The sequence below is a fragment of the Tamandua tetradactyla genome, chromosome 3 (assembly GCF_023851605.1).
Source record: "Tamandua tetradactyla isolate mTamTet1 chromosome 3, mTamTet1.pri, whole genome shotgun sequence".
NCBI lineage: Eukaryota > Metazoa > Chordata > Mammalia > Pilosa > Myrmecophagidae > Tamandua > Tamandua tetradactyla.
Window position 1 is genome coordinate 94,167,154 of NC_135329.1, and position 27,032 is coordinate 94,194,185.

The window sequence follows — 27,032 nt, forward strand, 5'->3', positions numbered from 1 at the left end:
AAAATGTAAACACTCAATGCCCAGCCCGCCACCCCCACCAAAAAACATACCTATGGTTAGCCAGATTGAAATTTTGATTTTGGACTCTGGGAAGGCCCATGGGTAAGCACTGGGTAGTTGTAAACCTGTTTTTCAAACTGCAGTCAACTCATTAAGGCTGTAGTAAAACAAATTTAAATGCATAGAAATCAAAATTTTTAATGAAGATTAGAATAATTTAGGATGTAATGAATGGAACAGAAGGAAAATAAATCAGAGTGAGAATAAAGACATTGTTTTGAGAAATTTTGTTACATTTATTTGTGTAGTGAGGAGCACGCAGAGTATTTTTCATTGAGGAGCATGGTCAAGAGAGTTTGGAAACACTGAAAAATGAAATTTAGGTTTTATTCAATTTCTCAAAACCGAAAGAGGGTAAAAAACATAAAAACGGAAACTCTTTAAGCTACTCCACTCTGCCATGTTCAGTCTCTCTAGGGAAAGCTCATTCTACCTAGACTTCAGCTAACAAATATCTAAGATTATCAATTGCCCTAATACGCTGTCAGCTTCCTTACAACATAAACCAGGAGCACGGCTCGACCTCCGCTCCCCCAGAGGGCGCTGTACAGAACCCGGTCTCCAAAGGTACCGCCATGCACACGGCCGGAAGTGTTGCCGCTCTCCAGGGCGCGAATGTTCTCCGGGATGAACTTCCGGTCAGCCGAGGCGTGCAGGTGCCGCCGGGAAGGAAGTAGCGTCAGTCCCGAAAGTTGAGTACCGGGCTGCAGCCCTTCCGAGAAGGCACTTCGCGGAGATCATGTCTCATTTACCGATGAAACTCCTGCGCAAGAAGATCGAGAAGCGGAACTTAAAATTGCGGCAGCGAAATCTAAAGCTACAGGGTGAGATGCGCTGAGCCTCTCGGTCTGAATGGCACAAGAGACTCACGCGTGGGCCTTGTCGCGGCGGCCGGAGGGGCGAGCGGCGTGGAATACGCTGTTTGGGAGTCTACGCGCCTCTGATGTGGCTCGGGCAGTCCCCTTAGAGCGCGTGTAATTGTTAAGAGTGAAAAAGTAGCGTCAAGTCGGGTCCGGTCTTGATGCCAGTTCGTGGCGTGGTCCCATCTCTGCCCCTGACCTTTCTGAGCATCAGTTATTCCTATCAGGAATAGGCTCAGAGGCTTCCAAATTCCATTCCAGGGCTCCGGCAGGACTGCATAACTAGGCCAGTCTTGTCCACGTCTACCCTCCCCAATCTGACACCCTACCGACCCATCCTCCTCACCCTCATTTTCATCCAGACACGTGGGACTTTGTCACATCATTTCTACGATCGCACTTGCATATCGTCCATATTCTTACAAAGAAGCTCGTGTCACAGAAACTTTACAGCTACCACCGTTTCCCCTTACTTACCACCACCCTATCTCTCTCTGCTCCTGCAGCCCTTTTGATTTGCAGCTCTGTGTGTGTCTTCTGAACACCTCGAACGCAGTCTTTCGTTTCTTACCTTACCTCACACCCATGCCTGCCTAGGTTATAAATTCCTTAAGAATTCCTATATAGTTATGACCTTCCTAAAGACGTAAGTGAAAAGGATTTTATATGAACGTCAGCTTTGTTTTCCACCTCATTTGTGATCCCACGTTCTTGACAGCAGACAGTGGGCCATAGATCTTTAAGTAATTGTGTTAATCTTCGGGTTCCAGATAAAATGTAAATCCCCAATGGCAATGTTGGATGTATAACTTCTCACCCCACTTGGTTTTCAACAGAGATTACTGGATTAAAAGAAATCCTAGAAAAAGAAACTGGTTTTTGAGTTTTAGAAATGTTTTTGAAGTTCCTTGTAGTTCCAGTTTCCTATAGAATAATACAGTGTTACTAACTACTTCTAGGTTAGATATAGATAACAATTTGAATAAAAGATGCTGTTACATTGTATCTGTTGCTGTATATAAGTAGGAAAACTTTTGGTAACATGTTCTCAGACCTTTATATATAATAAATATTGGGACAAATAAGTTATTTCATCAACTGGATTCTCAGTTCACTACTGCCTAGGAAAGTTGGGGTTGAATGTTTTGAAGTTACATTTATATGAGAAGCAATATTTGTGTGAATATGATGTACATGTCTTTCAGTATATTAGTTACTTATATGTTTATCAAAAAACAAATATTAAAGTTTTTATCTGCACTGGACTGATCCCATCAATTTAAATATTTGACCTCATTGAAGGTTTCCTGTCCCAGACTCTTAATTCCTTAAGGATAGAAATGTGTTCTTTTGAAGGTAAGAAATCAAAAGAAAGAAATTTCCCCCTTTGAGCCTTTTTTCTTAAAGGTAACATTTCCTCTGCTTAGAACACCATAAAATTACAAGTGGCTTTAGTAATATACCTGAAAGGAAAGAAAAGGCCATGTAATTTCTCATTTGTGATCCCAGTGTTTCCAAGTAAACCTCCCCTTCTTTGTTATAACTTATGTTCTGTTTTTAAACAGGGGCCTCAGATGTGAGCCTGTCAGAAACCCAAAATGGAAATGTGTCTGAAGAGACTGTGGAAGCTGGAAAAGTTAAAAAGTCCCTAAAACAGTCTGAATGTGGGCTTGTCAGAATCCCAAAATGGAGACATGTCTAGTGAAACACTGAAAAATGTTAAAGTTAAAAAGTCCCTAAAACAGTCTGTGAATGTGGGCTTGTCACAAGCCCAGAATGAAGACATGTCTAGTGAAACACTGAAAAATGTTAAAGTTAAAAAATCCCTAAAGAAATCTACGTTTTAATCAATGAAGAAGTAGCAACACAGCCACCCAATTCAGAATTAAAGAAGAAGAAGAAGAAGAGAAAAAATAGAAAATGCTGGGCCTGGTAGGTACTTGAACTCAGTCATTCAGATACTTTTTCACAGTTATCATTCCACCTTCCCTCTGTTACTATTAATGTGTGTTTATGGCACACACAGATCCCCTATCCTCATCAGGACACCAGAAGTTAAGTTTGTTAGTGGAAGGAAACATTTTTTTGGTGGGAAGGGGAACATTTTAACTTTTTTAAAAAGTTTGAACCATATATGATGCCTTTTCATTCTCTTACAACCTTGAAAAACCTCACATTTAGAATTCTAGAAGTTTACTTTTCTCTTTGGCAGGTAACTGGGCTTTTTATTGTAAATAGAGCATCCTGTGGCCTAGTATTTTAGGTTATCTGTTTGCAAACAGATTCGTGGAATTACTTTTACTAAAGAGGCATGGGCTGACAATAGAACCCTAACTTCCTAGGCCTTTATCTATCAAGAGACTTTACATTAATGACTCTTTGCATTTATTTCTTTTTTACCCCATTCCTTTCCTTTTCCTACCATAAATTCCCCCTTTTGAAATGAGACATAGTGATAATTTAATATGTGAAGTGTATAGAATAGCGGTTAAGCAAGGGACTTCTTCATAAATTTAACATTAGTTTCCCAATGAGTAAAACGGTCAGAATAAAGTTGGTGGGGGTTGGAGAAGACTGTTTATTTGAAGTTGTTTGGATTTGAATAAACACAAGTGAAGGAATAGGCATTTTGCTTGAAATGACAAGCAGAGATTTGGAGGTAGGCTAGAACAGGCCTGAGCAAACTGTCTGGCCTTCCACCTGTTTTTTTAATCTTGGATCCCCACTGTGCCCATTCATTTACTTCATCTTTATGACTGCATTCACCTGCACAACAGCAGCAGTTTCAGCAAAGATTGTAGGACCTGGAGAGCCTAAAACATTTGCAATCTGGCCTGTTATAGAGTTTACTGACACTTTTAAACTTTCCTAATATGTCCAGCTGTCTGCATACTGCCTACAAACTAATCCATTTCTGGTTTATAGGAAATTGTTTAAACAGAGAGTGAAATGAGATGGAGAAAAGTATGAAGATCAGGAATTCAAGTTTCAATTTATACTGAGTGCAATTCTATTATTATTATTACCTTATTCTGATGCCCAAGAAAGTGACATTTCTACTCAAACACTCAATCACGGGGCAGAAGATTTCATTCTATTTGGTAAAGTTAGAACTGGTCTAAGGAAAAGGAAAGTGGTAAGCCACGAAGAAAAGCTCAATGTCCATGGCTTTTGAACATGTGGGTCCTGCCAAATTGACCATTTCCCAGAAGGGAGGCACTAGGACAGGGCAAAGGCCAGTTCTACACTGTGAGTTCTGATCCTGGTGAATTCTTTTCTAACTAGTGTCACTAACTGCCACAAACGTCTATAAAAGCCCAGCATGTTGGTTAACCCATTTGATCCATAGTGAAATGTTTAAGAGAGTAGTGGGAGGTACAGCTGGGAAGGTAGTTCTAGACTGAGTTGTAGAAGTTCTGAATGACGCTAGAAAGTCTTAGCTTTACTTCCCCTCACCACTTATAATCAAGAAACAGGCTGTTTTTATCACCCAACTGAGTAGATTGTTGCCCCTGTTTTATTGTCTGTCTCTAATAATATGAAGAGCCTTTGATTTTTCTGTTCTTTTCATGCTTAAGATGCTTAATTAAAGTAGCTTTTATAGTAAATTTACATTTAATGGACTTGGGAGAAAAAAAATCAGTGCTTGTAATGAGTTTTAAAAAATAAAACATTAAATCACATGGGTTTGTTTTGTTTTCAGTCTTAAGTCTTTTTGCATCACAAATGTTTTATCTTGTGATCACATTTGATATTTTTATTTTAAGAAAAATTTTGGGGTTCTGTCCTTTAACATCAAAGATGCAAAAAAAGCAAAAACTGAAAATAAAGCAGAGTCTGAAGAAGAAGATGCTGGAGCACCTAAAGAAACAGAAAATAGTGTGAAGCAGCCAGATGATGAAGATGACAATGAAGTGCCCAGCTTGCCCCTGGGACTGACAGGTAGCTTCCAGAAAGTCTTCCAGATATGTATTTTTAAAACACCAGGCTTCCCTGGGGTGACTTTTAGTTTACCTGGAAAAAATAGATTTCTACAAGATACATTTTCATATTTTCTGCTGTTCTTACTTTTTATCTTATGTTTTTTGATGCCTTAATTCTTGTTTCTTTTTTATTTTTCCCCTTTTCTCTAATCCTAACACTGAATATTTTTCATATGCATACCAATAGCTTTTAAGGATCTTTATTCCTTTGGTTTGTCTAAAGCTTATTCCATGGTGTAATGAGGAAATCATTGGCCCAAAAATAGAGAGCAAAGGTTTAATACTGGCTCCATTACTAATAACAGGGGAAGAATGGAAGTTGACATTATTGAGGAACTTGCTCTAGGTTAACCTTAGAACATAATTTCTTCTAAAATGAGGAGTTTGGACTAGAATCGGTTGCTCTAGGAATATCTTATGAAAGTTGCTCAAGTTGCTTGTTTGATTTAGTTTTTTTGTTTGTTTAAATGCTGGAGCCCAATCACAGACCTGCTGAATCAGAATCATAAATGTAGCAGTGGTTTTCAACCAGGGCGATATTGTCCCCCAGTTGTGTAACCAAGTCATTTGATTTGCCCGGGACTTCCCCAGTTTTAGCACCCTCAGTCCCAGGCAGTTGGCCAGGGTTGGTCACCTTACCCCTTGGAGACATTTGACAATGTCTGGGGACACATTTGGTTATTATAACTGAGGAAGGTGCTGCTAACATCTTGTGGATAGAGGTCGATGGTGCTGTCAAACATCCTGCAATGTATAGGACAGCCCTCATGACAAAGAATATCTGGCCGAAAATGTTAGTAATATCAAAGTTGAAAAACTCAGGGCCATGGCTTGGCTGTGTGAGAAGAGGGTCGTTTTGATGCCTTCCCCTCCTGAAGAATCCCTGAACTACTTGATATGTGGGTTCAGTGCTAACATTCTATGGCTATATCTGCCTCTTACCAGTTCTCTTTTTGAAGTGGCATTAACTAATTTTTTATTTAATTTCACAAGTTTTTATTATACTGAATGTTTTCCCTTTTTATGTTTTGTTAAAACATTTCATTTCTCTCTGAACTCCTCTCCCCTCCCCTTTTTGACATTTTCACTTCATTGAAGGCCTTTGACTGTACTTCTCCATTCCTTATTCTTTTCATAGCATTCTAAGCCATGGATTTTAAATTACACAACCATCAGCAATAGAGAAATTTCAAACATATAAGATAAATTTGCTAATAATGAACTGTTTTCTTTGTAGGAGCTTTTGAGGATACTTTATTTGCATCCTTAACTAATCTTGTCAATGAAAATACTCTGAAGGTGATAAAAGAAATGAGTTTTACAAACATGACTGAAATTCAACATAAGAGTGTCAGACCACTTCTGGAAGGCAGGTATGATTATTAACATTGATGCTTGGACATCGGTGGCCCTGTTTTTAAATATTAGGAGATTGAAAAGAAAATTAGTTTGCATTATGTGTTGGATCACGTATCCATCCTGCCTTAAGTGTTTAACGTTGATTTCTCATGTTTGGTGTCCTTTTTCTTCTCTACCTTTTTAATATTTAGAGATCTTCTAGCAGCTGCAAAAACAGGCAGTGGCAAAACCCTGGCATTTCTCATCCCTGCTATTGAACTCACTGTTAAGTTAAAATTCATGCCCAGGAATGGTAAGCTTTTGAACTGTTACTGTCCTGATCTCATCAGAAGTTTATAGTGACTGTTTTGGATTCATGATAACAATATATAATATTTTACTTCTTAGGAACAGGGGTCCTTATTCTCTCACCTACCAGGGAACTGGCCATGCAGACTTTTGGTGTACTTAAGGAGCTAATGACTCACCACGTCCACACATACGGGTTGATAATGGGGGGCAGTAACAGATCTGCTGAAGCACAGAAGCTTTCTAATGGGATCAACATCGTTGTGGCCACACCAGGTCGACTCCTGGACCATATGCAGGTGAGAGAACGTCTCACATAGTACCTGTCTCATTGTCTTGCATGAAATAGAAATGTGGCAACTAACAGTTTTTCTTTGTCCTTTGTCTTGATAGAATACCCCAGGGTTTATGTATAAAAACCTACAGTGTCTGGTTATTGATGAGGCTGATCGTATCTTGGATGTTGGGTTTGAAGAGGAATTAAAGCAGATTATTAAACTTCTGCCAAGTAAGTAGGTGGAATCTGTGTGGTTTGCAAAGTACTTGTTGGTGTCAAGTGAGAGTTGTTCCTATAGGAAAACTAGATTGTCTTGACTCAAGAATTTTAATCTTAGCCAGGTGCAGCAGTTGTGCCAATCAGCCGTAGAAATAGTTTGCAATGTAGGTGTGAAACTGACTGGTAACCTGATATAGTAGTGTTGCTGTTTTACAGATGACAGTACAAGTTAAACACTCTTAACACCTCGTGTTCTCCCACTGTCTTATTATCTGTTCTGGCATCCCCAGGCAGCCATAGGCTTGATGCCTTCTGTGTCGTATTTGAGATGTGCATGCCTTGGTCATAGTACTTGCAACATTATAAACTGCATGTATCTGCTATAAGACCTTGTTTTCAGTCTTGATATAATCTTTAATGGGTTTTTAACAGCTATATTGAGGTATAATTGATGTAATAAAATATAAGATCTAAAATGTGCAGTTAAATACGTTTTCACATGTTTATACCTATGGAACCGTTGCCACTATCAAGATATCTGTCACTCTTAAAAGGTTCCTCATGCCTTTTATAATCCTTCCCCCACAACCATCCTTTATAATCCTTCCCCCTCAACCATCCTCACACGTACCCTCATTTTAGTAACTACTGATCTTTCTATCACTATAGATTAGTTTGCATTTTCTTGAGTTTATACAAATGGAATCAGACTGCATGTACACTTTTTTTTCTGGCTTTTTCAAAAGCAAATTCTTTTGGGCAGTGTGTTGGTGGCTCAGTGGCACAATTCTCACGCCAGAGACCTGGGTTTGATTCCTGGTGCCTGCCCATGCAAAAAAAAAATTAAAACAATAAAAAAAGCAAATTCTTTTTATATTAATCCATGCTATGACATGCATCAGTAGTTCTTTCCATCTTATTCCTCAGTAGTATTGCATTATATGGATATGCCACAATTTGTTAATTCCTTCACTGTTTTAATAGATATTTGTGTTTACAGTTTTTGACTTAGAAATGCTCTGAGCATCTACAAGCCTTTGTATAATCGTAAAGTTTTGTACAATTTCACATTCCTATCAATAGTGTATAAGGATTGCAATTCCTTCACCTCCTGGCCAGCACTCGATGTGGTTGGTATTTTAACTTTAACCATCCTATTAGATGTGTAGTGGTATCTCAGCTTTGCATTTCCCAAGGTGACTAATGATACCAAGCAACTCTCCATGTGTTTATTTGCCATCCATGTACTTTGCTGCTTTTTTTTTATTGAGTATTTTATTAAGTCTTGAAATCAGGCAGTGTTAGCTCCCCACTTTTTTTTTCCAAAGTGTTTTGGCTATTCTAGTCCTTTGCATTTCCATGTAAATTTTGGAATCAGCTTGTCAGTTTGTATCCAGGAAAAAACCTGGGGTCTTAATGTATATCTTGAATTATTACATCTTTAATTTCTCACTTGGGAATTTTCATTGTGTAAAAAGGTCTTTTACATCTTGTGCCATATTTATCCCTAAGTATTTCATTACTCATGATACTGTAAATGGTACTGTTTTTATATTTCAATCTTCAGTTATTTATCTCTGGTATATAGATATACAATTGGTTTTTTTATATTGATCTGACATCCAGCAAGATAAATATTTCTGACATCTGCTAGGTTGTTCACTACAACCCTCCAGATGACCCTCACTTTTTTGTAGTTTTCATTTGGTTTTTGACATAAGTGATCAGGTTTTCTACAGGTAAAGACAGTATTACTTTGCCATCCTAGAAGTTTTGTTTCTCTTGCCTGATTGTGCTGTCTAGAACCTCCTGTAGTACAGTGTTGAATAGAAATTGTGAGGGCAGACAAGCAGGCATCCTTGTTTTGTGCCCTAGTATTGGGGAAGGGGGTAGGAGGAGCATTCAGTCTTTGACCATTAAGAATGATATTAGCTATGAGTATTTGTAGATGCCTTTATCAAGTTGAGAATGTTCCCTTGTGTTCTTAGTTTGCTGAAGCTACTTATCAGGAATGGATGTTCTATGGTTTGTCAAATTTTCTGCTGTGTCTATTGAAATGATAGGTTTTTCTTTTTTAGCTTGTTAATAAGATGAATTATACCAATTGCTTTTCAAATGTTAAATTAGCCCTGCACTTCTGGGATAAACTCGATTAGACCATAATGCATACATTAGCTTTTTTATATTGCTAAAATTTTCTTTAGAAATTTTTGCATCTATCTTCCTGAGGTATTTGATCCCTAGTTTTCTTTTCTTATAAAATCTTTGTCAAGATAATGCTTGCCTAAAGAAAGAGTTAGGAAGTAAACTAAAACTGCTCTTTGATGTCCTGGAAAGTTTCTGTAAAATTGATATCATTTCTTCCTTAAATGTTTGGTGAATTCATCAGTGAACCATTCTGACTTGGAATTTTCTTTAAGATTTTAATTACAATTTCTTCAGTATTTAGAATTATTCAGATTTTCTGTTTCTCCAGTGATCTGTAGCAGTTTATCATTGAAGGAATTTGTCCATTTTATCCAAGTTGTCAGATTTATAGATGTAAAATTGTTCATAATACTCTTTTCTTACCCTTAATGTTTGTAGATTCTGTAGTGATATCACATCTCCTACTCCTGATATTTCCTCTTAGAGTTATGAAGAGATTATAGAGATTCTTTGAAATATTTAGATTTGATATGTGTCTGTTTTAGTACGCAGACAGACCATGCTCTTTTCTGCTACACAAACTCAAAAAGTTGAAGATCTGGCAAAAATTTCTCTGAAAAAGGAGCCATTATATGTTGGTGTTGATGATGATAAAACTGATGCAACAGTGGATGGTCTTGAGCAGGTACTTTTTGTTCAGTATCTTAAACTTTACGAATTTGGTATTTCCTTCTATTTGTTTGAAGGATCATCCAGAAAATAAATGGGCTAATGAGCTTTTAATTCAAATAGAGTCAATTTGCGTATTGGTTCTCTAACTCTCTAGATATAAAGTACCATGAAATCTGAATAATTGGATCAGTTCTTTTTTCTCTGTCTTTTGGTACTGCTTACCACATGGGAGGTATTATTCATCACATTCCAAAAATTCTTTGGACTGTTGATTTTAGATGCAGGGGGAAATCTTTTGTTGTTTAATAATATCTTTTGCCAAGATGTGTGATGAGCTAGAAACCTTAGAGCATGTTGCTGTAGAAAAGTACGAATGAGGTGGCAGGTCCAAATTAGATCGACTGAAAATTAGAACTTTAGGACTTAGTGTTCCGATGAATTAAATAATCCCCACAACTGGATTTAGCTTTAAAACTTTTGGTTGATTGATTAGTTTTTGAAACAAGTATATTTACCCAGCTTTGTTGCATTTGTCAGGGCAGTCAAAAAACTTGTTACTTGAAATCTTGCTCTGAGGGACCTATTAGAACGTGGATTATTGGGGTAGGCGATGGTAGCTCAGTGGCAGAATTCTCACCAGCCATGCCAGGGACCTGGGTTCGATTCCCAGAGCCTCCCCATGTAAAAAAAGTGGATTATTAATGTGCTTCGAAGGTTCCAGTTAATAGACGTTTTAATGTATTATGGTTGCAAGAACATTTGATAACTCAAGCTCAAACATAAAAAAATGTTAAGTATCCAGTGATTGCAGCCAGTTTAGCCTTAGTTTAGAAGTTATTGTTAAAAGTCACTGGAGAAATCATTTTAAGAATACTTTGTTATAATCAAGGCAGTAAATTTGCTATAGGTAAGACTTTACGGTGTGTATACTATTTATCTGTGCTCTCAATTTATATCTGTTCATTTGAATCACTTCTAGGGATATGTTGTTTGTCCCTCTGAAAAGAGATTCCTTCTGCTCTTTACATTCCTTAAGAAGAACCGAAAAAAGAAAATGATGGTGTTCTTTTCATCCTGTAAATCTGTGAAATACCACTATGAGTTGCTGAACTACATTGATTTGCCTGTCTTGGCCATTCACGTAAGTGATGTTGACTTTAAAAAAAAAAAAACTGTGTGCTTATCAAGTTGTATCAGTTTTGGGGGTTTAGGTATTGTCTCTCCACTAAACTTAATTTGGTCAACATTGGATGAGCAGTGAGCTTTGACGGATGTGGGGGGTGAGGGCTAGAAGGAGGAGTAAGAGACACTGTCCTCCAGAGGCTTACTGTCTAGTTGGGGGAATTAGACATGGCAAGCCAGAGAGTGCCCTAGAAATAAAATAGGTTAATAGCTCCACAGTTTGAGGCTTCTGCGTCTAGACTTATCAGAAACAAGATTCCTACTCTAATGGGCATTTTTGTTTATTCTAGGGAAGGCAGAAACAAAATAAGCGGACAACCACCTTCTTCCAGTTCTGCAATGCAGATTCAGGGACACTGTTGTGTACAGACGTGGCAGCTCGAGGGCTGGATATTCCTGAAGTTGACTGGATTGTTCAGTATGACCCTCCAGATGACCCTAAGGTTAATGGCGACCTCAGGGCTTCTCCAGAAAGGTTCTGCCTGAACAAGTGTACTTACTCTCCCGGTTCCCCTGAGCAGCACTATCTGCTCTGTTGATGCAGTATTTCACTGGTGCTGATAAATATTTATGACTTCATGAGGCCCAAACAGGGTGTACAAAGAGGTTTAAGAGGCATCAGTGGGATTTAACGTTAGGAATGATATATGCCTGGCGTGATGATGTGGTTTTATTTAATGTATATTTTGTTCCTTTTTTGTAGTTGTATTCAGTATACAGTCTAGGGACTCCTGGGTTTTAGCAGGTAGCTTAGAACTCATTATCTGTCATTACAGTTTGTGATATTTTTCCATTATTGCATTACCTTAATTTTGGTCTATATGGAGGCTATTTTTCACATTTCTGGACATACATACACCTGCACTTGTATTTCTAGTGTTGCAGAGTCATCTACAAACTGGGAAGATTTTATGAGATAGTTTTCTTTCTAGATAATTTCTAAAAATGTTCATTGTGATTGGTTTTGGTATTAATTGCTATGGAATCCCTTTGTTTGTATATCTTTATCTAGGAAAGGGACTATTTATTGAACTCTTATTTCTCCAATTGAATTTTCTGTCTAGGAAAAAATTAGCCTTTTTTTAATCCAATTGTTATGTTATCAATTTGAAGCTAAATAGAAATGCCATTTTAAACACCATTTCCTATGAAATATGGTGGCCTTTATATCATCATCTCTGCCTGTATGACTTAGAGGATCACTTAACAAATAACAATCAGCTTTGACAGAATAGCTTCCCTATTTTGGTATTATTTGGTAGTATTTTGATATTGCCTGTTTTGGTATTATTTTATAATAATTGGCTTTAGTATAGGGTGATATTGACTTCATAGAATGAATTAGGTAGTGTTCCCTCCCTCCTCTGCAATTTTTTGGAAGTTTGAGCAATATTCGTTTTTATTCTTCCTGGAATGTTTGGTAGCATTCACCTGTGAAGCCGTGTGGTCCTGATCTTTTCTTTGTTGGTAAGCTTTTTGATGTCTAATTCAGTCTCTTTACTTGTGATTAGTTTGTTGAGGTTTCTATTTCTTCTCGAGTCTGAGTAGGTTGGTCATGTGTTTCTAGGAATTGTCCATTTTGTCTGAGTTATTTCATTTGTTGGCATACAGTTGTTCATAGTATCCTTTTATGATTCTTTTTCTGTGGAATCAGTAGTAATGTCTCCCCTCTCATTTCTGATTTTATTTATTTTCATCTTTTTCTTTTTCAGCCTAGGGATTTGTCAGTTTTATTGATCTTCTCAAAGAACCAACTTTTTGGTTTAGTTGAGTTTCTATTGTTTTTTTATTCTCAATTTCATTTATTTCTGCTCTTTGTTATTTCATCCCTTCCTGCTTTGAGATGAGTTTGCTATTCTTTTTCTAATTCCTCCAAATGTGTGATTACTTCTTTGATTTTAGCTCTTCCTTAGTTTAGGCTTTTCAGGCTATAAATTTCCCCCTCGGTACTGCCTTTGCCGTATCCCATAAGTTTTGATATGTTGTGTTACCATTTTCATTCATCTTTAGATATTTACTGATTTCTTTTGTAGTTTCTTCTTTGACTCACTGATTGTTAAGAGTGTATTGTTTGATTTCCATATATTTGAGAATTTCTAGTTCTCCACCTGATTTCCAGCTTCCTTTCATTATGATTAGAAAGAGTACTTTGTATAACTTCAGTGTTTTTAAAATTACTGAGACTTATTTTGTGCCGTAGCCTATCCTTGAGAATGATCCTGAGCACTTGAGAGGTTGTATGTCCTGCTGTTTTGGGTGCAAAGTTCTGAAAGTGTCTGTTTGGTCTAGTCCACTTACCATATTTGTATTCAAGATCTCTGTTTCCTTATTGAACCTGTCTAGATGTTCTGTCTGTTGATGAGAGAGATGTATTACAGTCTCCGACTATTATTGTAGAGGTGTCTATTTCTCCCTTTAGTTTTGCCAGTGTTTGCCTCCTATTTTTAGAGGCACTGTGGTTAGATACTTAAATAATTATATCTTCTTGATGGATTGTCACTTTTATTAATATATATGTATCCTTCTTTGTCTCTTATAACAGTTTTGCATTTAAAGTCTATCTTGCTGATATTAGTATAGCTGTCCCAACTCTTTTTTGGTTATTGTTTGTGTGGAATACCTTTTTCCAGCCTTTCAGTTTTTTTTTGTTGTCGTTGTTGGGGGGGGGGGGCGGGGGCGTTGCACATGGTCCAGGAATCAAACTTGGCTTTCCCACTTGGAAGGCAAGTATTATACCACTGAACCACCCATGCACCCCAGCCTTTCATTTTTAACCTGTTTGTGTCCTTAGGTCTAAGATGAGTCTCTTGTGGACAGCATGTAGATGGGTCATGTTTTTTTAACCATTCTGCCGATCTGCATCTTTTGGGAAGTTTAATCCATTAACATTCAGTGTTGTTACTGTAAAGGCAATATTTTAACCATTTTCACCTTTGACTGTTTATCTGTGACTATTTTTTAAACTCTCCCTCGTTTTCGAAGGACAGTTTTGCTGGATAAAGAATTCTTGGCTGGCAGTTTTCTGTTTCAGTATCTTAAATATAACATTATCTTCTCACCTTCATGGTTTCTGAGAAATTGGCACTTAGTCTTTTTGAGCATCCCTTGTATATAATGTATCACTTTTCTTTTGCTCCTTTCAGAATTCTCTCTTTATCTTTGGCATTTGACAATCTGAATAGTTTGTGACTTGGAGTAGGTCTATTCAGATGTATTCTGTTTGAAGTCTATTGTGCTTTTTGAATGTGTATATTTATGGTTTTCCTAAGAATTGGGAGGTTTTGGCCACTATTTCCTCAAATATTCATTTTACCCCTTTTCCCTTCTCTCCTCCTTCTGGAGGCCATGACATGAATGTTTGTGCACTTGGTGCTCTCATTCAATTCCCTGAGACCCCACTCAATTTTTTCCGTTCTTTTCTCTATCTGGTCTTTTGTCTGTTCAATTTTGAGTGCCATGTCTTCCGGGTCACTGTTCCTTTCTTCTGCCTGTCCATATCTGTTGTTGTATGCCTCTAGCATATTTTTAATCTCATCTGTTGTATCTTTCGTTCCCATAAGTTTTGTTATTCTTCTTTGCATGCTTTCACATTCTTCTTTATCCTCACCCAGTGTCTTAATATACTTCATCATTGTGATAGTTTCCTTCATCTCCTTAAATGTATTTAGGAGATTTGTTTGAACATCTTTGATTAGTTGTCCCAAATTCTGCATCTACTCTGGCTTTTTAATTTTTTTCCTTTTCTGGGCCTTATCTTACTGTTTCTTAGTGTGGCTTCTAATTTTTTGCTGTCTGGGTATCTCATTATCTTGACAAGATTATTCTGAAATTCAGTTTCTTTCTCTTGTCTAGGATTTTGTTTTAATTTTATTTATGTGAAGGCTCTTCTTTGATGCTTAGTTCATCAGTATTTCCCAGCCAAAGCAAGACCAGGGACCCAGGCTGGGGTGCAGATCATTCCCAAAGGGCCCCGGAGTGAGGGTCCAGAAAGATGCCAAAAAGCCCTTTTCTCAGCTGTGCTCTCCTGGCCTACCCCGCAGATGGCACTCTTCACCAAGAGGCCTTTTTGACAGCTCCTCCAAAATTTGCTTTCTTGCCCTGCCCAGCAGATGGTGCTCTTTAGCAACCTTAGCCTGCGGCCCTAGAATTCAGGATATTTTTAGCCCTCGACCTCTCCGCCTCTGACACAGGTAGAACAGTGGTGCAGCAGTCCCTGTCTGGAATGGGCTAAAGCAGTGGGACCCAACAATCTAAATTCGCTGGCCAATAGCTGGATCAGTGCTGAACCATGTTCCCCTCTGTTCTTGGGCAGGTAGATTTCTGCATCTCCCCAGTCCTCAGCAGCCTGCAGGCAGGGACCAAGAACCCAATGGTGGGGCATGGGCGGGTAGGAGGGAGCACCAGGACCCTTAGCCAGTTGAATTACTTAGTTTTTTCATTGCAGTCTCTTTCCCAGTCTCTTTGTCCTGCTGTGCAGTACTCCCCTGTTCTCCAGAGCCCCAGAGCAGTTGTTTCAGACAGTTTCTGCCTGTTCACTTACTGTTTTTAGAAGAGAAATGAACTCTGCAATTCCTTATTCCACCATCTTCCTGAAAGTTCCACAATGAATGAAAGTTCCTTATTAAAAGGAAATAAATTTTGCTGGAAGATATGAATAAGATTCTGTAGTTTATGTGGTAGAATAAGCTTTACTGAGTTGTGTTTTCGGTCAACAATGTGTTATTTATGTAAGTTGTCAGCTGGCATTCAGACATGTAAAATAACATTTTGTAGAAGGCGCACTGTTTTTTTTTTATTATTAATAAAAAAAATTAACTAACACAACATTTAGAAATCATTCCATTCTACATATGCAATCAGTAATTCTTAATATCATCACATAGATCTATGATCATCATTTCTTAGTACATATGCATCGATTTAGAAAAAGAAATAGCAAGACAACAGAAAAAGAAATAAAATGATAATATAAAGAAAAAATAAAAATAAAAAATACAAAAATATATAAGAAAAAAAACTATAGCTCAGATGCAGCTTCATTCAGTGTTTTAACATAATTACATTACAATTAGGTAGTATTGTGCTGGCCTTTTTTTTTAGAAATCATACCATTCTACATATGCAATCAGTAATTCTTAACATCATCACATAGATGCATGATCATCGTTTCTTAGTACATTTGCATCGGTTTAGAAGAACTAGCAATATAACCGAAAAAGATATAGAATGTTAATATAGAGAAAAAAAATAAAAGTAATAATAGTAAGAACAAAACAAAACAGAAACCTATAGCTCGAATGCAGCTTCATTCAGTGTTTTAACATGATTACTTTACAATTAGGTATTATTGTGCTGTCCATTTTTGAGTTTTTGTATCTAGTCCTATTGCACAGTCTGTATCCCATCAGCTCCAATTACCCATTATCTTACCCTGTTTCTAACTCCTGCTGAACTCTGTTACCAATGACATATTCCAAGTTTATTCTCGAGTGTCGATTCACATCATTGGGACCATACAGTATTTGTCTTTTAGTTTTTGGCTAGACTCACTCAGCATAATGTTCTCTAGGTCCATCCATGTTATTACATGCTTCATAAGTTTATCCTGCCTTAAAGCTGCATAATATTCCATCGTATGTATATACCACAGTTTGTTTAGCCACTCGTCTGTTGATGGACATTTTGGCTGTTTCCATCTCTTTGCAATTGTAAATAACGCTGCTATAAACATTGGTGTGCAAATGTCCGTTTGTGTCTTTGCCCTTAAGTCCTTTGAGTAGATACCTAGCAATGGTATTGCTGGGTCGTATGGCAATTCTATATTCAGCTTTTTGAGGAACCGCCAAACTGCCTTCCACAGTGGTTGCACCATTTGACATTCCCACCAACAGTGGATAAGTGTGCCTCTTTCACCGCATCCTCTCCAATACTTGTCATTTTCTGTTTTGTTGATAATGGCCATTCTGGTGGGTGTGAGATGATATCTCATTGTGGTTTTGGTTTGCATTTCTCTAATGGCCAGGGACACTGAGCATCTCTTCATGTGCCTTTTGGCCATTTGTGTTTCCTCCTCTGAGAGGTGTCTGTTCAAGTCTTTTTCCCATTTTGTAATTGGGTTGGCTGTCTTTTTGTTGTTGAGTTGAACAATCTCATTATAAATTCTGGATACTAGACCTTTATCTGATATGTCGTTTCCAAATATTGATTCCCATTGTGTAGGCTGTCTTTCTACATTCTTGAAGTTCTTTGATGCACAAAAGTGTTTAATTTTGAGGAGTTCCCATTTATTTATTTCCTTCTTCAGTGCTCTTGCTTTAGGTTTAAGGTCCATAAAACTGCCTCCAATTGTAAGATTCATAAGATAGCTCCCTACATTTTCCTCTAACTGTTTTATGGTCTTAGACCTAATGTTTAGATCTTTGATCCATTTTGAGTTAACTTTTGTGTAGGGCGTGAGATATGGGTCTTCTTTCATTCTTTTGCATATGGATATCCAGTTCTCTAGGCACCATTTATTGAAGAGACTGTTCTGTCCCAGGTGAGTTGGCTTGACTGCCTTATCAAAGATCAAATGTCCATAGATGAGAGGGTCTATATCTGAGCACTCTATTCGATTCCATTGGTCGATATATCTATCTTTATGCCAATACCATGCTGTTTTGACCACTGTGGCTTCGTAATATGCCTTAAAGTCAGGCAGTGCAAGACCTCCAGCTTCGTTTTTTTTCCTCAAGATGTTTTTAGCAATTCGGGGCACCCTGCCCTTCCAGATAAATTTGCTTATTGGTTTTTCTATTTCTGAAAAATAAGTTGTTGGGATTTTGATTGGTATTGCATTGAATCTGTAAATCAATTTAGGTAGGAATGACATCTTAACTATATTTAGTCTTCCAATCCATGAACATGGTATGCCCTTCCATCTATTTAGGTCTTCTGTGATTTCTTTTAGCAGTTTTTTGTAGTTTTCTTTATATAGGTTTTTTGTCTCTTTAGTTAAATTTATTCCTAGGTATTTTATTCTTTTAGTTGCAATTGTAAATGGGATTCGTTTCTTGATTTCCCCCTCCGCTTGTTCATTGCTAGTGTATAGAAATGCTACAGATTTTTGAATGTTGATCTTGTAACCTGCTACTTTACTGTACTCATTTATTAGCTCTAGTAGTTTTGTTGTGAATTTTTCCGGGTTTTCAACGTATAGTATCATATCATCTGCAAACAGTGATAGTTTTACTTCTTCCTTTCCTATTTTGATGCCTTGTATTTCTTTTTCTTGTCTAATTGCTCTGGCCAGAACTTCCAACACGATGTTGAATAACAGTGGTGATAATGGACATCCTTGTCTTGTTCCTGATCTTAGGGGGAAAGTTTTCAATTTTTCCCCATTGAGGATGATTTTATCTGTGGGTTTTTCATATATTCCCTCTATCATTTTAAGGAAGTTCCCTTGTATTCCTATCCTTTGAAGTGTTTTCAACAGGAAAGGATGTTGAATCTTGTCAAATGCCTTCTCTGCATCAATTGAGATGATCATGTGATTTTTCTGCTTTGATTTGTTGATATGGTGTATTACATTAATTGATTTTCTTATGTTGAACCATCCTTGCATACCTGGGATGAATCCTACTTGGTCATGATGTATAATTCTTTTAATGTGTTGTTGGATACGATTTGCTAGAATTTTATTGAGGATTTTTGCATCTATATTCATTAGAGAGATTGGCCTGTAGTTTTCTTTTTTTGTAATATCTTTGCCTGGTTTTGGTATGAGGGTGATGTTGGCTTCATAGAATGAATTAGGTAGTTTTCCCTCCGCTTCGATTTTTTTGATGAGTTTGAGGAGAGTTGGTACTAATTCTTTCTGGAATGTTTGATAGAATTCAGATGTGAAGCCGTCTGGTCCTGGACTTTTCTTTTTAGGAAGCTTTTGAATGACTGATTCAGTTTCTTTACTTGTGATTGGTTTGTTGAGGTCATCTATGTCTTCTTGAGTCAAAGTTGGTTGTTCATGTCTTTCCAGGAACCCGTCCATTTCCTCTAAATTGTTGTATTTATTAGCGTAAAGTTGTTCATAGTATCCTGTTATTACCTCCTTTATTTCTGTGAGGTCAGTAGTTATGTCTCCTCTTCCGTTACTGATCTTATTTATTTGTATCCTCTCTCTTCTTCTTTTTGTCAGTCTTGCTAAGGGCCCATCAATCTTATTGATTTTCTCATAGAACCAACTTCTGGCCTTATTGATTATCTCTACTGTTTTCATGTTTTCAATTTCATTTATTTCTGTTCTAATCTTTGTTATTTCTTTCCTTTTGCTTGCTTTGGGATTAGTTTGCTGTTCTTTCTCCAGTTCTTCCAATTGGATAGTTAATTCCTGAATTTTTGCCTTTTCTTCTTTTCTGATATAGGCATTTAGGGCAATAAATTTCCCTCTTAGCACTGCCTTTGCTGCATCCCATAAGTTTTGATATGTTGTGTTTTCATTTTCATTCACCTCGAGGTATTTGCTAATTTCTCTTGCAATTTCTTCTTTGACCCAGTCGTTGTTTAGGAGTGTGTTGTTGAGCCTCCACGTATTTGTGAATTTTCTGGCACTCCGCCTATTATTGATTTCCAACTTCATTCCTTTATGATCCGAGAAAGTGTTGTGTATGATTTCAATCTTTTTAAATTTGTTAAGACTTGCTTTGTGACCCAGCATATGGTCTATCTTTGAGAATGATCCATGAGCACTTGAGAAAAAGGTGTATCCTGCTGTTGTGGGATGTAATGTCCTATAAATGTCTGTTAAGTCTAGCTCATTTATAGTAATATTCAGATTCTCTATTTCTTTATTGATCCTCTGTCTAGATGTTCTGTCCATTGATGAGAGTGGTGAATTGAAGTCTCCAACTATTATGGTATATGAGTCTATTTCCCTTTTCAGTGTTTGCAGTGTATTCCTCACGTATTTTGGGGCTTTCTGGTTCAGTGCATAAATATTTATGATTGTTATGTCTTATTGTTTAATTGTTCCTTTTATTAGTATATAGTGTCCTTCTTTGTCTCTTTTAACTGCTTTACATTTGAAGTCTAATTTGTTGGATATTAGTATAGCCACTCCTGCTCTTTTCTGGTTGTTATTTGCATGAAATATCTTTTCCCAACCTTTCACTTTCAACCTATGTTTATCTTTGGGTCTAAGATGTGTTTCCTGTAGACAGCATATAGAAGGATCCTGTTTTTTAATCCATTCTGCCAATCTATGTCTTTTGATTGGGGAATTCAGTCCATTGACATTTAGTGTTATTACTGTTTGGATAATATTTTCCTCTACCATTTTGCCTTTTGTATTATATATATCATATCTGACTTTCCTTCTTTCTACACTCTTCTCCATACGTCTCTCTTCTGTCTTTTTGTATCTGACTCTAGTGCTCCCTTTAGTATTTCTTGCAGAGCTGATCTCTTGGTCACAAATTCTCTCAGTGACTTTTTGTCTGAGAATGTTTTAATTTCTCCCTCATTTTTGAAGGATAATTTTGCTGGATATAGGAGTCTTGGTTGGCAGTTTTTCTCTTTTAGTAATTTAAATATATCATCCCACTGTCTTCTAGCTTTCATGGTTTCTGCTGAGAAATCTACACATAGTCTTATTGGGTTTCCCTTGTATGTGATGGATTGTTTTTCTCTTGCTGCTTTCAAGATCCTCTCTTTCTCTTTGACCTCTGACATTCTAACTAGTAAGTGTCTTGGAGAACGCCTATTTGGGTCTAATCTCTTTGGGGTGCGCTGCACTTCTTGGATCTGTAATTTTAGGTCTTTCATAAGAGTTGGGAAATTTTCAGTGATAATTTCTTCCATTAGTTTTTCTCCTCCTTTTCCCTTCTCTTCTCCTTCTGGAACACCCACAACACGTATATTTGTGCGGTTCATATTGTCCTTGAGTTCCCTGATCCCCTGTTCAAATTTTTCCATTCTTTTCCCGATAGTTTCTGTTTCTTTTTGGAATTCAGATGTTCCATCCTCCAAATCACTAATTCTATCTTCTGTCTCTTTAAATCTATCATTGTAGGTATCCATTGTTTTTTCCATCTTTTCTACTTTATCCTTCAATTCCATAAGTTCTGTGATTTTTCAGTTTTTCTGTTTCTTCTTTATGTTCAGCCCATGTCCTCTTCATGTCCTCCCTCAATTTATCGATTTCATTTTTGAAGAGGTTTTCCATTTCTGTTCATATATTCAGCATTAGTTGTTTCAGCTCTTGTATCTCATTTGAACTATTGGTTTGTTCCTTTGACTGGGCCATATTCTCAATCTTCTGAGCGTGGACAGTTATCTTCTGCTACTGGCGTCTGGGCATTTAGTCAGATTTCCCTGGGTGTCGGACCCAACAAGGTTGTAAGATTTTTCTGTGAAATCTCTGGGTTCTGTTTTTCTTATCCTGCCCAGTAGGTGGCGCTCGTGGCACACGTTTGTCTGTGGGTCCCACCTGTAAAAGGTGCTGTGGATCCTTTAACTTTGGAAAACTCTCGCCGTCCGGGAGGTTCGCTAGCCGAAGCGGCTTGGAAGAGTGCCAGCCAGCCCGGGGTCCGAACGCGGGGAGGGTTGCTGGCCGCCGCAGCCCGGGAAAGCGCCCGTCCGAATTTCCTAGTCGGCCCGGGACGCTAAACGTGGCGGGAGGGCGCCAGCCGCAGTGGCCCACCCGGGAGAGTGCACGTTCCGGGGAGTCACAGGTTTGGAAGGATCCCCCCCCACCCCGTCACCGTTCTCCGCGGCCTGGGGATTTCCGATCCAATTCTCTCAGTTGGTCCGGGGGGCCGCGCGTTGTGTGGGCGCCAGCCGCCGCGGTTTGAGGGGACCGCCTGTCCAATTCTCCCAGCCAGCCCGGGAAGGGGGAAGGGAGTGACTCCGGCCACTTGCCACCCCGCCCGGTGAAGCCCGCGCCCCTTGACGATCTCACCGGAGCGGGTTCTCTCAGCCAGTCAGCCGTTCCAGGATGGGGTACGCTGTCTTTTTTATCTCTGTCGTGGCTTTGGGAGCTGTTCTGTATCGTCTCTACTCCCCTAGTAGCTGTCCTGGAGAAGAAACTAATATCCGCGCGTCTTACTAAGCCGCCATCTTCTCCGGAACCCAGAAGGCGCACTGTTAATACTCATTTTTTAGGTCCTCAGATTAATGTGAACATCTTGTCCGGCCCTCCTTCGGCCTTCTTCTTTACCTTGTTTCCTCTTGTGATGCTGTGTGCCAGGGGAAGTGGTGGAATATCTTTGCGGTGAATGGGGTGAGGGGTCTTCGTAACTCAGTCCTCTGAGGAAGTGCCCCTGTCTGGATACAAATGTGCTGAACATCCTCTGTCTTCCACCCTGTATGTCCTAGAAATGCAAACACATTGGTAATAGGTTCATGTGGAATTAATATAGATTTAACTTAGATTTTCTTTTTCCACCAAAGGAATATATTCATCGTGTAGGTAGAACAGCCAGAGGCCTAAATGGAAGAGGACATGCCTTGCTCATTTTGCGCCCAGAAGAATTGGGTTTCCTTCGTTACTTGAAGCAATCCAAGGTAAAGACCCTTTGCTTAGAGATTCTTAAGTTGAGAATAGAGTGCTCTTGGTAGGGTTTGTTTGCCAGCACTGATGGCCTTAAGTACCATTTCTGGATATATCAGAGGAGTCTTGAGTCAGTGCAGTGCTATTAAAACAGTTGCTAACTGAGATTGTATGGGATCCCGGCCAAGGAGGTATGGACAGAAAGCACTACCCACGTGCCTCAACCCTTGAGTGTTGCATTGCTTAGTGGTGGCCCTGTGTCCCCAGTCTCTTTTCCGTTCTCCACAAACCCTCTTTGAAACCCTCTATTCCTTTCAGACTCTCTCATGCCCATGTGTTTCTGCAACTGCTCTCCCTCCTACATTCTTCTCTGCATCTTTTTATCCTATTATCTTTTCCTCCTACCTCATCTGAAGCAATGGGGATAACCATTTATTCTTACCTCCTCCCCTTCCTGTCCTTTTTTTCATGGACTCTTGTATTTTTTCTTCAGTCTATTCCTTACAGTTAGCTTTTCCCCATCTCAAGTCTCTGACTGTAAAAAGGAAACTTCAACTCTAAACCCATTCTCCCATCCCTACCTCTAGGGTGGCCATTGCCTATATTGCCTGCCTTTCCTCAATTTCCAAAGTTTGCAATTTTGGAAAAGTGGTTTATATTTTTCCCAGTTATCTCTCATTCAATCCCCAACCCACCCAATGTGACTTTGGCCTTGTTCCATCCCACCAAAACTAAAGGAACAGATTGGATATCTGCCCCGAGGGAATCCCATGGGCTTCATCGTCCGTCCTTCCTTCAGTACCAAATGAGTTCATTAAAACTACTTCCCATCTTGTCTGCATCATTTCCCCCACTGTGCATGGGGCACTTGAAACTTTTTTCTTTCATCTTAAAGTCTTTAATGTTGATCCATTCTAGTTTAGTAATCTTCGTACTTTCATCTTCTAGGTTCCACTAAGTGAATTTGAGTTTTCCTGGTCCAAGATTTCTGACATTCAGTCTCAGGTATACTTTTTTTTAAGGATTGTTTGTATTAGGAGGTAACCTAAGTCCTGGCACTACCTTTGTGGTGTTTCAGGGAACAGACCTTGTTCTCTGGGTCTCCCCCTTTCCATAAAAGGAAGAGTTTGTTCTCTGTGGTGTGAAAGGTTTGTACTGTGCTCTCCCTCGATTCAGTCCCTGCCCTCCAAAACCTTGCACTGTTGTAATTTGTGGAATTTGGCAGTGTTCCAAAGCCTTGAGCCAGTTATTGAAACAAATAAATGTCTTTAAGGGGTGATTTTGTTCTAGTTATGTGGAATCTGCATGTTTGGGACAAATGGCTATTTTATTAAACCCAGTGTTTCTTTCCATTTCAGCTTGAGAAATTGATTGAAAAGAACTACTTCCTTCATAAGTCAGCCCAGGAAGCATATAAGTCTACATTCGAGCATATGATTCCCATTCTCTGAAACAAATCTATAATGTTAATAACTTAAATTTGCCTCAGGTTGCTCTGTCATTTGGTTTCAAGGTGCCTTCTTTTGTTGATCTGAGTATCCTTTTTTCAGTGTTACAAATTCATCCAGGAACTAAGGGGATGGACTGGGGCATTTGGGACTTAGCATTTGGGTTAGTGTGTGTTTGGGCTGGGGGCTGGGGGCTGGGGGCTGGGGGCTCAGATGTTCATCCAGGACCATCACTGATTGTCAGTGTGAACACAGGACATAGAGGTAGCGTAGAATAAGCCAGATTAATTATTAGGATGGGAACTAAAGGAAAGGAGACTTTTGCTTACAAGAAGGCAATGGAATCTGGAGGGAACCCCAGGTAGGGGTACATTCCCCGCAGAAGCACAGGGAGTGAAGCAGCAGTCTCGGGTGGTTGCTGAGGCTGTACCATACATGATACTTGAAGGAACTGAAAAGAGAGAATGAGTCCTTTCAAAACCCTTTTGTCCTCTTAGAGCCATTAATGGTTTTGTACAAGCAAGTGGCAAGACCAGCAGAAGAAAATAAAACTTAAGTGACGCTCAAGATGAAAAGCAAAAGGAATGCTTCCAGTTGCTTCTGTTACAGTTTATAATTTGTACCTTTTAATCTCATTTTCAGCAGAAAAAACTGAACCAACTAACACATGGCCTGTTCTTCAGTGCTATAGCAGTAACTCCAAGGGGTCTAGAAGATCAGATTTTGAGTTACCACCCTGTTGCAGGCATTGAGTTAGATGTATACTCTGATGAACACACGTTGAGTCGTGAAGGGAAGAACTGTTCCTTCACTTGGTTAGGCATTCCTAAGTCAGTTCCATACAGAGGTAGAATACATTTGTTTTAATATTAGAGGTATCTTTTTTTTTAATATGTGCCTATAAATTCTTAAAGAATTCCTCTTAACTCCATGTAAGTGTCTTTAATTTCATGATATGAAGGAAAAACTCATAGGATTATGACACTGGGCTTAAAGACCCCTTCTTCCTAATTATAGTCCACAGTTATCCCTTCTAATTTTTCAGAAACTTGCTACATAGATTTATGTGCACAAGTTTCTCTTCCTTCAGCAAGTGGTTGTGCTCAAGGGACAATGGAGTACTGTTGTTTTCTCTGCAAAGACATTGAATTGACATTCATTATCTCTGTGCTGCTTGACTTCCTTGACATTCATCTAGATGTGAACAGCAATGATGGCAAACAGAGAAAGAGAGGAGGAGGTGGCGGATTCGGCTACCAGAAAGCCAAGAAAATCAAGAAGTCCAAAATCTTCAAAAACATTAACAAGAAGTCATCTGACAGCAGGCAGTTCTCTCACTGAAGACTCACCTGCCTTTTGTGTTGAATAACTTTATCCTGAAATGGATTTTTTTTCCCTTGCATTAACAAAAGAACTTATTTGTATGATTTGTACTGTTAACTAATAAGAGTATTGATCGACTTTTTATTTCTGGCAAATCTCTTTCTCATTTTTTGGGGTTCAAAACTATTCAGTTTTCCTTGGTTACCCAAAGACAAAGCAAGGGATATTTTTACCTTTGTCGTCATGATACAATATTTTAATTTATAATTTTTTTCCTCAAAATTTATGTCATTTTTACTAGAAATCTTTTTGTTCCTTTCTGTCCTGGTGTCTAAGAAGTCTTGGTTTAGTTTTTGGTTTTGTTTCCTGGATTTTCATAGCAGTTCTTGATCCTGCTGCAGTATTAAAAGGCAGAGATCTTTGGGAAATAACTTGGAAACACTAGAGATTAAAGATGGTATTAATTTTTTTATACTGCCTGCTATCTGAATAAAGCACTCCCTGCAGTCTTTACATTTGGGAAGAAAATCTGGTCTTTTTGAGCCTCAGTTATACCAATATAGGTGTAATCTACCATTCTATATTTGGTAACTTTGCTAAGACGTTTTTAAAAAAAAATTGGACACTCATTCCAATTTGTTATTATCAAGGTGGTTTGGATGTTTATATTTCTTTTGACTTTGCAGAGTATTTAAATGGCAAGACCACATAATCAATAAACATAGCAAGGTCATCAAATAGTCATTGCTCAGTGAACATTCATGAAAGTGTCTTTGTGAGAAGTGTTCCAGAATCCATGAAGCAAAAATAGATTGGCAGTGAAAGTTGAAAATGAAGGTCAGAGAAACCCACAAAGCCAGTGGTGTAGTTGGGTGGATTATCTTGTAGGAGCACTTGGTTTCTAGTGAGTTTTATGTAGTGTGGTAGTTCTGTTTTCAGTGATTCAAAACCAGAGTTGCTAACATCATTTTGCTGCTGTGCCAGGTCACGTTAGTGGAGTGCTGCAAAATGTAAGTACACTGAGAACATCAAGTGTAGGGCAGATAGCCTCATAAGTAGCATTCCAGCAGGAAAAGAAGAGAACTAGGCTCTGCCTCTGGACTTGTCCACCGGCACCTGGCTGACCCCATCCTCCTTGGGATCAGACGTGGGCTGCTGTGTTCCAAACTTTTGGTATTTAATAACTTTCTCTCCAGTAGCTTCTTTTGTTTGTTTCAGAAATAATCATGTTTAAAAACACACAAAAGCTAAAGGATAAGAACTTAATTCTGTTGATATTTGGGTATCTAATTGTCCAGTTTTTCCTAGGCATATCTGATGCTTTTTTAACTTTTTTTAATACCAAAAATGAAGTTACCCTCTACCCTTTACTTTGTAATACCCAGCATATTTTGTAACTTGTTTATTTTCCCATGTCATTAAATAATTACATCAATTTGCTGTTTTATTACCTGCTTATTTAACCGTTGCTTGGTCTGCTTGGATATTTGGGTTCTTGGGTGCCTGCCTGTTCCAGGCTGACTCTCCTTATCTCAGCTTGTCTAGTGCCCCTGTTTGCCGTTACTGACCCCCGTATGAGTAAGGCAATCTCCAGAGGTTCTGTGAGAAAAGTACAAAAACAGAAGTTGGCGAGTGGCCCTAATAAGAGCTTGGCTTATTTCTCATACCTTCTGGGTCCTGTATGAG

General features: G+C 38.4%; 1 protein-coding gene across 1 annotated transcript; it reads left to right on the forward strand.

Annotated features, from left to right (window-relative positions):
- The first annotated feature begins 698 nt into the window (after positions 1-698).
- On the forward strand, positions 699-26,775 carry DDX18 (DEAD-box helicase 18). The gene is given in 18 exon segments (XM_077153540.1): positions 699-884; positions 2,486-2,579; positions 2,581-2,759; positions 2,762-2,834; positions 2,836-2,852; positions 4,722-4,862; positions 6,141-6,276; positions 6,454-6,554; positions 6,650-6,849; positions 6,944-7,058; positions 9,740-9,879; positions 10,846-11,007; positions 11,339-11,491; positions 22,476-22,589; positions 23,524-23,580; positions 23,934-23,991; positions 23,994-24,110; positions 25,222-26,775. Coding segments are annotated over 18 exon segments (2,085 nt in total). The 5' UTR covers positions 699-799; the 3' UTR covers positions 25,365-26,775.
- The last annotated feature ends 257 nt before the right edge of the window (positions 26,776-27,032 follow it).